The sequence below is a fragment of the Oncorhynchus mykiss genome, chromosome 8 (assembly GCF_013265735.2).
Source record: "Oncorhynchus mykiss isolate Arlee chromosome 8, USDA_OmykA_1.1, whole genome shotgun sequence".
Taxonomy (NCBI): Eukaryota; Metazoa; Chordata; class Actinopteri; order Salmoniformes; family Salmonidae; genus Oncorhynchus; species Oncorhynchus mykiss.
The window spans coordinates 87,188,415-87,200,914 of record NC_048572.1 but is presented as its reverse complement, the minus strand read 5'-3'; the positions used below and the strand labels follow the sequence as shown (position 1 = coordinate 87,200,914).

Below are 12,500 nucleotides of genomic sequence, written 5' to 3'. Positions count from 1 at the left end.
GTCTGTCTCCTTTAGGATGGAATGGGTCTGCCTCCTTTAGGATGGAATGGGTCTGCCTCCTTTAGGATGGAATGGGTCTGCCTCCTTTAGGATGGAATGGGTCTGCCTCCTTTAGGATGGAATGGGTCTGCCTCCTTTAGGATGGAATGGGTCTGTCTCCTTTAATGTTGAATGGGTCTGTCTCCTTTAGAGTGGAATAGGTCTGCCTCCTTTAAGATGGAATGGGTCTGTCTCCTTTAGGATGGAATGGGTCTGCCTCCTTTAGGATGGAATGGGTCTGCCTCCTTTAGGATGGAATGGGTCTGCCTCCTTTAGGATGGAATGGGTCTGCCTCCTTTAAGGCTGAATGGGTCTGTCTCCTTTAAGGTGGAATGGGTCTGCCTCCTTTAAGGCTGAATGGGTCTGTCTCCTTTAAGGTGGAATGGGTCTGTCTCCTTTAAGGTGGAATGGGTCTGATTCTATTAAGGTGGATTGGGTCTGATTCCTTTAAGGTGGAATGGGTCTGATTCCTTTAAGGTGGATTGGGTCTGAGTCCTTTAAGGTGGAATGGGTCTGTCTCCTTTTAGGTGGAATGGATCTGATTCCTTTAAGGTGGAATGGGTTTGTCTGCTCCACTGGGACAATAGCAGGACTTTATAGAGAACACATTCCAGTCCACTTCTGAATCATTTCATTGTTGTGTTTTTGTGTGTTTATTCATGGTCATGCAGAGGGTTCTGGGAATTTTGGGGCTATTATAGTTATTTTATAGCAGTTTCATTTTACAATCCACCACAAAGCACTGGAAGAACGTAATTTAAAAGTTTTGGAGGAGAGTGACTGAGGTCTACAGTACTTACGTTTTATGGTGAGTTCTCCGTAGTTGGACACTCCGACCCCGTTGTCAGAATGGACAATACATCGGTAGCGTCCAGAATCTCCCTTAGTGGTGTTTTCCACATCGAAGGTCCCGATGAAGCGTCTGTTGTTCCACGGCTTAGTGGACTTCATAGGGGCCTCGCGTCCACCAATACCCTGTTAGAACACAGTCAGGGGTTAGAGGTCAAAACAGGGGAAGGCGTTAGGCAAAAAAGAAAAAAAAAAACCAGCTTTAATGAATTAGCTTGACCTTGAGCGTGTCAGTATGTGTTGGGACAAAAGTGTGTTTGTTTTGTACTCACATGAGTGTGTGTCACCCCCCCCCCCGTAGGCAGACATTTGTTCATTACAAATGTTTATTCATTAGCATCATCAGGGGACTTGAGGTAATGTTTGTGTTGCTGCTCCTCTGCTGACGAGGAGCTGTTTGTTAAAGTAATGGAATATCTGGCGACGAGATGTCTACCACCCCTGCTGCCATACACACACACACACACACACCCACACCCACACACACACACACACACACACACACACACACACCCACACCCACACACACTGTCCCTCTGCGTTCTGTTGACAGTACAGTGGAAGGTTAGGGTCAGGGATCAGGGTAATGTGTTGCAGTTACCTGTAACCAGAGGTTGAAGTTGTCCCTCTGTCGTCCGTTAACAGTACAGTGGATTGTTAGGTTTAGGGGTCAGGGGTCATGGGTCAGGATAAGGTGTTGTTGTTACCTGTAACCAGAGGTTGAAGTTGTCCCTCTGTCGTCCGTTGACAGTACAGTGGAAGGCGGCCGTCTGTCCAGCGTTCACCTCTACACCCTTTATGGTCAGGAAGTGAGGGGTGTTCACTATAAACACACAAACAAACACATATATATATACATATATGAATATACAGTAATATATATACTGTATACACAGTTGAAGTCGGAAGTTTACATACACCTTAGCCAAATACATTTAAACTCAGTTTCACAATTCCTGACATTTGATCTTGTAAAAATGCTCTGTTTTAGGTCAGTTAGGATCACCACTTTATTTTAAGAATGTGAAATGTCAGAATAATAGTAGAGAGAATTATTCATTTCAGCTTTTATTTCTTTCATCACATTCCAGTATTTGGTAGCATTGTCTTTAAATTGTTTAACTTGGGTCAAACGTTTCGGGTAGCCTTCCACAAGCTTCCCACAATAAGTTGGGTGAATATTGGCCAATTACTCCTGACAGAGCTGGTGTAACTGAGTCAGGTTTGTAGGCCTCCTTGCTCGCACACGCTTTTTCAGTTCTGCCCACAAATTTTCTATAGGATTGAGGTTAGGGCCTTGTGATGGCCACTCCAATACCTTGACTTTGCTGTCCATTTGCCAATTTACCACTTGGAAGTAGTACTTGGAAGAACTTTGGAAGTATGCTTGTGGTCATTGTCCATTTGGAAGACACATTTGCGACCAAGCTTTAACTTCCTGACTGATGTCTTGAGATGTTGCTTCAATATATCCACATAATTTTATTTCCTCATGATGCCATCTATTTAGTGAAGTGCACCAGTCCCTAATGCAGCAAAGCACCCCCACAACATGATGCTGCCACCCCCGTGCTTTACGGTTGGGATGGTGTTCTTCGGCTTGCGAGCATCCCCCTTTTTCCTCCAAACATAATGATGATCATTATGGCCAAACAATTCTATGTTTGTTTCATCAGACCAGAGGACATTTCTACAAAAAGTACAATCTTTGTCCCCATGTGCAGTTGCAAACGGTAGTCTGTCTTTTTTATGCCGGTTTTGGAGCAGTGGCTTCTTCCTTGCTGAGTGGCCTTTCAGGTTATGTCGATATAGGACTCGTTTTACTGTGGATATAGAAACTTTTGTACCTGTTTCCTCCAGCATCTTCACAAGGTCCTTTGCTGTTGTTCTGGGATTGATTTGCACTTTTCACACCAAAGTACGTTCATCTCTAGGAGACAGAACGCGTCTCCTTCCTGAGCGGTATGACGGCTGCGTGGTCCCCTGGTGTTTAAAACTGCTCCCAAGAATGAACCAGACTTGTGGAGGTCTTGGCTGATTTCTTTTGATTTACCCATGATGTCAAGCAAAGAGGCACTAAGTTTGAAGGTAGGCCTTGAAATACATCCACAGGTACACCTCCAATTGACTCAAATTATGTCAATTAGCCAATCAGAAGCTCCTAAAGCCATGACATCATTTTCTGGAATTTTCAAAGCTGTTTTAAAGACACAGTCCACTTAGTGTATGTAAACTTCGGACCCACTGGAATTGTGATACAGTGAATTATAAGTGAAATAATCTGTCTGTAAACAATTGAAGGGAAAATGACTTGTCTCATGCACAAAGTAGATGTCCTAACCGACTTGCCAAAAACTATAGTTCGTTAACAAGAAATTTGGGGAATGCTTGAAAAACGAGTTTTAATGACTCCAACCTAAGTGTATTTAAGCGTCCTACTTCATATATGAATATACAGTAATATATATATATATATATATATATATATATTAGCATACAGTAATAGATATATATGAATATACAGTAATAGATACATAACCCTAAACCTCTACGTCCTTTAAAGTCAGGACTAAAGGGGGTTCAATAAAAACAAACACAAACACAGAAACTCCCTTGATAAAGATGAAAATAAATAACTGTATGAAAATAAATCATTAAAGTACTTTGGATGCTTACAATTTTGGGCAAATTCTATAATTTTATACTACTACAATAAAAATATAAATATATTTTGTTAAACAGAATGATTAACATGTCAGTTTCCAATACCTTTCATCACCTTGAGAGGATAATGAGCCTTTTTCTAAAATGTTTTATGAGATTGGAGAACACCTTGGGACATTTCCTCCATTCAGAATCTTTCCAGATCCTTGATATCCTTTTGTCTGCACTTATGGACCTCTTCAATTCAAAACACAGTTTTTCAATGGGGTTCCATTCTAAGTCCCAATGCCGTTAAGCTAGTAGGTTCTATTGGCAAAAATATTGTTCTGACATACTGTAATTGGCATTTCATTTCTGAAACCCTCATTCAGACCCCTTGCCCTTTTCTCACATTTTGTTACAAGCCTTATTTTAAAATGGATTAAATAATTTTTTCCCCCTCATCAATCTACACACAATACCGCATACTGAAATATCACATTTACATAAGTATTCAGACCCTTTACTCAGTACTTTGTTGAAGCACCTTTGGCAGCGATTACAGCCTTCTTGGGTACGACGTTACAAGCTTGGCACACCTGTATTTGGGGAGTTTCTCCCACTCTTCTCTGCAGATCCTCTCAAGCTCTGTCAGGTTGGATGGAGAGCGTCGCAGTACAGCTATTTTCAGGTCTCTCCAGAGATGTTCGATTAGGTTCAGGTACCAGCTCTGGCTGGGTCACTCAAGGACATTCAGAGACTTGTCCCAAAGCCACTTGTGCATTGTATTTGCTGTGTGCTTAGGGTCGTTGTCCTGTTGGAAGTTGAACCTTCGCCCCTGTCTGAGGTCCTGAGCGCTTTGGAGCAGGTTTTCATCAAGGATCTCACTGTACTTCGCTCCATTCATCTTTCCCTCGATACTGACTAGTCTCCCAGTCCCTGCCGCTGATAAACATCCCCACAGCATGATGCTGCCACCACCATGCTTCACCGTAGGGATGGTGTCAGGTTTTCTTCCAGACGTGACGCCTGGCATTCAGGCCAAATAGTTCAATATTGGTTTCATCAGACCAGAGAATCTTGTTTTTCATGGTCTGAGAGTCCTTTAGGTGCCTTTTGACAAACTCCAAGGAGGCTGTCATGTTCCTTTTGCTGAGGGTTGACTTCCGTCTGGCCACTCTACCATAAAGGCCTGATTGGTGGAGTGCTGCAGAAATGGTTGTCCTTCTGGAAGGTTCTCCCATCTCAACAGAAGCACTCTTGAGCTCTGTCAGTGTGACCATTGGGTTCTTGGTCACCTGCCCTTCTCCCCTGATTGCTCAGTTTGGCTGGGTAGCCAGCTCTAGGAAGAGTCTTGGTGGTTCCAAACTTCTTCCATTTCAAAATGATGGAGGCCACTGTGTTCTTGGGGACCTTCAATGCTGCATAAATGTTTTGGTACCCTTCCCCAGATCTGTGCCTCGACACAATCCTGTCTCGGTGCTCTACGGACAATTATTTCGACCTCATAGCTTGGTTTTTGCTCTGACATGCACTGTGGTACCTTATGTGGTGCCTTTCCAAATCATGTCCAATCAATTGCATTTACCACAAATGGACTCCAATCAAGTTGTAGAAACATCTCAAAGATTATAAATGTTTTTGCTTTGTCATTATGGGATATTGTGTGTAGATTGATAATGGAAAGAATTGAAAATATTTGATCAATTTTAGAATAAGGCTGTACGGTACGAAAATGTGGTCTGAATACTTTCTGAATGCACTGTATATGTTAGGATCAATGTTAGAGGCTTGAAACAGTGTTGATTGATTAAGGTATACCCTTCATAGACTTAATGTGAGTACAGTACTCTTCGGTTTCTCAGTGGGAACACCCAGGCCGTCTAAATCATTGATTTTCATTATTTTGTTGACGACAACCTTTAAGTAATAGAGTCTTACGTTCTCTGGATACTATATATGTCATGCTGGGTTCATAGGAGCATGATCTTCATAAAGGCCTACATAGGACTAACAACCGACTAACAACAGACTAAACAACAGACTAACAACCGACTAACAACAGACTAACAACAGACTAACAACCGACTAAACAACAGACTAACAACAGACTAAACAACAGACTTAACAACAGACTAACAACAGACTAACAATAGACTAACAACAGACTAACAACAGACTAACAACCGACTAAACAACAGACTAACAACAGACTAAACAACAGACTAACAACAGACTAACAGCAGACTAACAACAGACTAACAACAGACCAACAACAGACTAAACAACAGACTTAACAACAGACTAACAACAGACTAACAATAGACTAACAACAGACTAACAACAGACTAACAACAGACTAAACAACAGACTTAACAACAGACTAACAACAGACTAACAATAGACTAACAACAGACTAACAACAGACTAACAACCGACTAACAACAGACTAACAACAGACTAACAACAGACTAACACTCTACATACAAACCAGTAGTAAAAGCATTCCGTTTCTCAGGCGGAGAGTCAGGAGACCAACTGAACATTAAGCATTAGCATTCACTTTCATGATCTGTTGACTACAGTATTTGATTAATTGGGGCAGAGTCTACAACAGACTAAACAACAGTATTTTATTAATTGGGGCAGAGTCCACAACAGACTAAACAACAGACTAAACAACAGACCAACAACAGACTAAGCAACAGACCAACAACAGACTAAACAACAGACTAAACAACCGACCAACAACCGACTAAACAACAGACTAACAGCATACTAACAACAGACTAACAACAGACCAACAACCGACCAACAAACAACAGGCTAACAACCGACTAACAACCGACTAACAACAAACAACAGACTAACAACAGACTAAACAACAGACTAAACAACAGACCAACAACAGTCTAACAACAGACTAACAACAGACTAAACAACAGACTAAAAACAGACTAAACAACAGACTAAACAACAGACCAACAACAGTCTAACAACAGACTAACAACAGGCCGACAACAGACTAACAACAGACTAACAACAGGCCGACAACAGACTAACCACAGACTAAACAACAGACTAACAACAAACTAACAACAGACTAAACAACAGACTAAGCAACCGACCAACTACAGACTGAACAACAGACTAACCAACCGACCAACAACAGACTAAACAACAGACTAAACAACAGTCTTTTTTTAATTGGGGCAGAGTCCACAACAGACTAAACAACAGACTAAACAACAGACCAACAACAGACTAAACAACAGACCAACAACAGACTAAACAACCGACCAACTACAGACTGAACAACAGACTAACCACAGGCTAACTACAGACTAACAACAGACTAAACAACCGACCAACTACAGACTGAACAACAGACTAAACAATAGACTAAACAACAGACCAACAGCAGACTAACAGCAGACCAACAACAGACTAAACAACGGACCAACTACAGACCGAACAGCAGACAAACTACAGACTAACAACAGACTAAACAACAGACTAACAACAGACTAAACAACAGGCCAACTACAGACCGAACAACAGACTAACTACAGACTAACTACAGACTACCAACAGACTAAACGACAGCCTAAACAACAGACTAAACAACAGACTAAACAACAGCCCAACTACAGACCGAACAACAGACCAACAACAGACAAACAACAGACCAACAACAGACTAACAACAGACCAACAACCGACTAAACAACAGACTAACAACAGACTAAACAACAGCCCAACTACAGACCGAACAACAGACCAACAACAGACAAACAACAGGTCAACAACAGACTAACAACAGACCAACAACAGACTAAACAACTGACTAACAACAGACTAAACAACAGACTAAACAACAGACTAACAGTAGACTAAACAACCGACTAAACAATAGACTAACAACAGACTAAACAACAGCCCAACTACAGACCGAACAACAGACCAACAACAGACAAACAACAGACCAACAACAGACTAACAACAGACCAACAACAGACTAAACAACTGACTAACAACAGACTAAACAACAGACTAAACAACAGACTAACAGTAGACTAAACAACAGACCAAACAACAGACTAACAACAGACTAAACAACATACCAACAGTAGACTAAACAACTGACTAACAACAGACTAAACAACAGACTAAACAACAGACTAACAGTAGACTAAACAACAGACCAAACAACAGACTAACAACAGACTAAACAACAGACTAAACAACAGACTAAACAACAGACTAACTACAGCCTTTTTTCTGAATTAGGTTCAGAGTCGACAACATTACTTTCTGCTACTGAACCTGGCTTTATAATAAGAGAGACAAATGATCCAATCCAAGTAAATCACAAGACCATTTTCATGTGAAGTATTATTATCACTGTAGCCCCATTCTGTAATGAGGAAAAAACCAGGCCATTTCAACATCTGACCTTGATTAGTTAGATAGAATTGCACCCAACTCTCCAAAGACCCTCACGAAGCTAATTGTATCATTTCCCTTTTCATCTTTCATCAAATGTTTTTCTACTAGTATACGTATATCTTTGTCACGCCATGACCTTAGTATTCTTTATTTTCTTTATTATTTTGGTTAGGGTCAGGGTGTGACAAGGGTGGTATGTTTTTTTCCTGTCTAGGGTTTTTGTATGTCTATGGTTGCCTAGATTGGTTCTCAATCAGAGGCAGCTGTTTATCGTTGTCTCTGATTGGGAACCATATTTATATTTAGGCATATTTATTCCTTGAGTATTTTGTGGGTTATTGTCTATGTGTTAGTTGCCTGTGTCTGTACTTATCATATATATAGCTTCACTTTAGTTGTTTCGTAAGTTTGTTTAAATGTTCTTCGTTAATAAATTGAAGATGTATTCATCTCACGCTGCGCCTTGGTCTCATCCATACAACGAACGTGACAATATGATATATTTTATTAGAAGACATAAGCTGTGTTCGAATACCCGTACTAACATACTGTATACTACATAGTTAATGAGTATATACTATATACTATTAGTTCGTTTTAGTATACTGTAAACTAACGGTATACTTTCAGTCGAGCCTAGTAGCGCTTCGGCCTGTCTACCGGAAGTTGATGCTGTTGCTATGCAACCTATTGTTAGCTTGTTAGCATAACAAATTACTAGCTAAACATTTTATGACTTTGGGTGTGTTCTTAAATCCAATCTGGAGTGCCAGAGTGCGCTCTGGACGTTAGTAAATTTAGAGCGTTGTCAGATTTGTCCAGTTTGTAAATTCAGATTGTTTCGCTCTTGGAGCGTGTAGAGGGCACACTGGACGATCTGACCCGAGGAGTAAGGTTGATTCGAGCGTTCTGACCTTACAACGGCAGTCAAGCACCCGAGGCTAGTTTGATGTATTATTAACGTTAGGTAGCTAGCTAACATACTGGTACATACTGCTGTAATGACATGCTATGTGGTTCGTAAACGTTTGCGTAGCTAACAAATTGTCAGCCCAACATAATGTGAGGTAAGGTAACTTATTTGAAAAGCCATTACTTTATTACATTGCTCAACATTTTATTTATTTTTATTTTACATTTGTCTTAACTAGGCCGTCATTGAAAATAAGAATTTGTTCTTAACTGACTTGCCTAGTAAAATAAAGGGAATTTTTTTTTTTTTAAATACATCCCAAATGGCACACTATTTCTCTATATAGTGCACTATTTTTGGTCTCTGGTTAAAAGTAGTGCACTACATAGAAAATAAGGTCCCATAGGCCCCGTGTCAAAAGTAGTGCACTACATAGGGAATAGGGTCCCATAGGCCCCTCGTCAAAAGTAGTGCACTACATAGTGAATAGGGTAGCCATTTGGAACGCGCGACCGTATGAGTATTACTCAGAGAAACCCGACCACCCAGCCACTAAGCGGCGTATTGATCCGTTCACATTTCTACATTTAAATGCACGCTTTCATTGATCAACTTCTGCTACATTTATATGCAGTGCAGAAACTAGTCCTATGGAAATCCATCTCATTGACATTTATAGGAATTTAGCTACTTGATCCTGTGGTCACGAGATAATTTGATTGTGATGTGTGTGTGTGTGTGTGTGTGTGTGTGTGTGTGTGTGTGTGTGTGTGTGTGTGTGTGTGTGTGTGTGTGTGTGTGTTTGAGCATGTTTGTTTGGTCACCAAATAGTTTGCATATAACAATCTGATCTGTGCTCTGTGTGATATATCATTGATTATTTAAGCTTGTAAGCTAGCTGCGAATTAATTGAAGGAGAACCATGGTGGTATTGATTGTAGCTGATGTCATGTAGATTGCTCTGACCGTACCACAGTGAGGCGTCTAACCTCTCAGCACACCCCTGGGATGAACTTAAAGAACATGAGACTCCCAGGCTGGTACCAAACAGAACATAGCTCTCCCTCAACACCTAGAAACACACGTTCACTACCTGAGATACATGATTGATAACACACGTACAGTGAAATGATTCAGAGACCTTGACTTTTCCCACATTGTGTTAAGTTTCAGCCTTAGTTCTAAAACAGATTAAATGAATATTCCCCACCTCATCAGTATAACATGTTTTATACATTTGTAAAACCTGTTTTGGCTTTGTCATTATGGGGGATTGTGTGTATGTTGATGAGGGAAACAAATATAATAAGGCTGTAATGTAAAAAAATTAAACATTCTGAATGCACTGTATGTCCAGTAATGGCAGAGGCCTGTCTGTGGTACATGCAGTAACACTAACTCTGCATATAATACCTACCAAGTCAAGCAAGTCTGAACAACAAACATGCAATTTTGGTTTATATTCGATTGAGTTGTCAACATACTACTGTTAAAGTTTGGGGTCACTTAGAAATGTCCTTGTTTTCCATATAAATCATACAATGAAATGAGTTGCAAAATGAATAGGAAATATAGTCAAGACGTTGACAAGGTTATAAATAATGTTTTTTTTTATTTAAATAATAATTGTGCCCTTCAAACATTGCTTTCGCCAAAGAATCCTTCATTTGTGGCCACTACAGCCTTGCAGACCTTTGGCATTCTAGTTGTCAATTTGTTGAGGTAATATGAAGAGATTTCACCCCATGCTTTCTGAAGCACCTCCCACAAGCTGGATTGGCTTGATGGGCACTTCTTACGTACCATATGGTCAAGCTGATCCCACAACAGCTCAATAGGGTTGACTGTGCTGGCCACTCCATTACAGACAGAATACCAGCTCTTACCGAAATAGTGGCTGTTTAACAGTCTGATGGCCTTGAGATAGAAGCTGTTTTTCAGTCTCTCGGTCCTAGCTTTAATGCACCTGTACTGACCTCGCCTTCTGGATGATAGTGGGGTGAACAGGCAGTGGCTCGGGTGGTTGTTGTCCTTGATGATCTTTATGGCCTTCCTGTGACATCGGGTGGTGTAGGTGTCCTGGAGGGCAGGTAGTTTGCCCCCGGTGATGCGTTGTGCAGACCTCACTACCCTCTGGAGAGCCTTACGGTTGTGGGCGGAGCAGTTGCCGTACCAGGCGGTGATACAGCCCGACAAGATGCTCTCGATTGTGCATCTGTAGAAGTTTGTGAGTGCTTTCGGTGACAAGCCAAATTTCTTCAGCCTCCTGACGTTTAAGAGGCGCTGCTGCGCCTTCTTCACGATGCTGTCTTTGTGGGTGGACCAATTCAGTTTGTCTGTGATGTGTACGCCGAGGATTTTTAAACTTACTACCCTCTCCACTACTGTTCCATCGATGTGGATAGGGGGGTGTTCCCTCTGCTGTTTCCTGAAGTCCACAATCATCTCCTTAGTTTTGTTGACGTTGAGTGTGAGGTTATTTTCCTGACACCCCACTCCGAGGGCCCTCACCTCCTCCCTGTAGGCCGTCTCGTCGTTGTTGGTAATCAAGCCTACCACTGTTGTGTCGTCCGCAAACTTGATGATTGAGTTGGAGACGTGCCTGGCCACGCAGTCGTGGGTGAACAGGGAGTACAGGAGAGGGCTCAGAACGCACCCTTGTGGGGCCCCAGTGTTGAGGATCAGCGGGGTGGAGATGTTGTTACCTACCCTCACCACCTGGGGGCGGCCCGTCAGGAAGTCCAGTACCCAGTTGCACAGGGCGGGGTCGAGACCCAGGGTCTCGAGCTTGATGACGAGTTTGGAGGGTACTATGGTGTTAAATGCTGAGCTGTAGACGATGAACAGCATTCTCACATAGGTATTCCTCTTGTCCAGATGGGTTAGGGCAGTGTGCAGTGTGGTTGAGATTGCATCGTCTGTGGACCTATTTGGGCGGTAAGCAAATTGGAGTGGGTCTAGGGTGTCAGGTAGGGTGGAACTAAGCAAGTCAGTTAAGAACAGATTCTTATTTACAATGACGGCCTAGAAACAGTGGGTTATCTGCCTTGTTCAGTGGCAGAACAACAGATCAGGGATTCAATCCAGCAACCTTTTGGTTACTGGCCCAATGCTCTAACCACTAGGCTACCTGCTGAGGTTTTGGCTGGCCAACACTCTTATGGAAAGAGAGAATAGATAGGACAGAGGTTTTGGCTGGCCAATACACTTATGGAAAGAGAGAATAGATAGGACAGAGGTTTTGGTTGGCCAACACTCTCATGGAAAGAGAGAATAGATAGGACAGAGGTTTTGGCTGGCCAACACTATTATGGAAAGAGAGAATAGATAGGACAGAGGTTTTGGCTGGCCAACACACTTATGGAAAGAGAGAATAGATAGGACAGAGGTTTCGGTTGGCAAACACTCTTATGGAAAGAGAGAATAGATAGGACAGAGGTTTTGGTTGGCCAACACTCTTATGGAAAGAGAGAATAGATAGGACAGAGGTTTTGGTTGGCCAACACTCTCATGGAAAGAGAGAATAGATAGGACAGAGGTTTTGGTTGGCCAACACTCTTATGGAAAGAGAGAATAGATAGGACAGAGGTTTTGGTTGGCCAACACTT

At 41.8% G+C, this 12,500-nt stretch overlaps 1 protein-coding gene across 1 annotated transcript in view; it reads right to left on the bottom strand.

The window, feature by feature from the left end:
- The window catches only part of LOC110530822 (receptor-type tyrosine-protein phosphatase mu-like), a 403,267-nt gene that overhangs the window by 205,531 nt on the left and 185,236 nt on the right, over positions 1-12,500 (bottom strand). Inside the window, exons 5-6 of the mRNA XM_036986895.1 lie at positions 1,596-1,711; positions 840-1,014 (exon numbers count right to left, since the gene is read on the bottom strand). Of these exons, the coding sequence (XP_036842790.1) occupies positions 840-1,014; positions 1,596-1,711 (291 nt within the window). The remainder of the gene's footprint in view (positions 1-839; positions 1,015-1,595; positions 1,712-12,500) is intronic.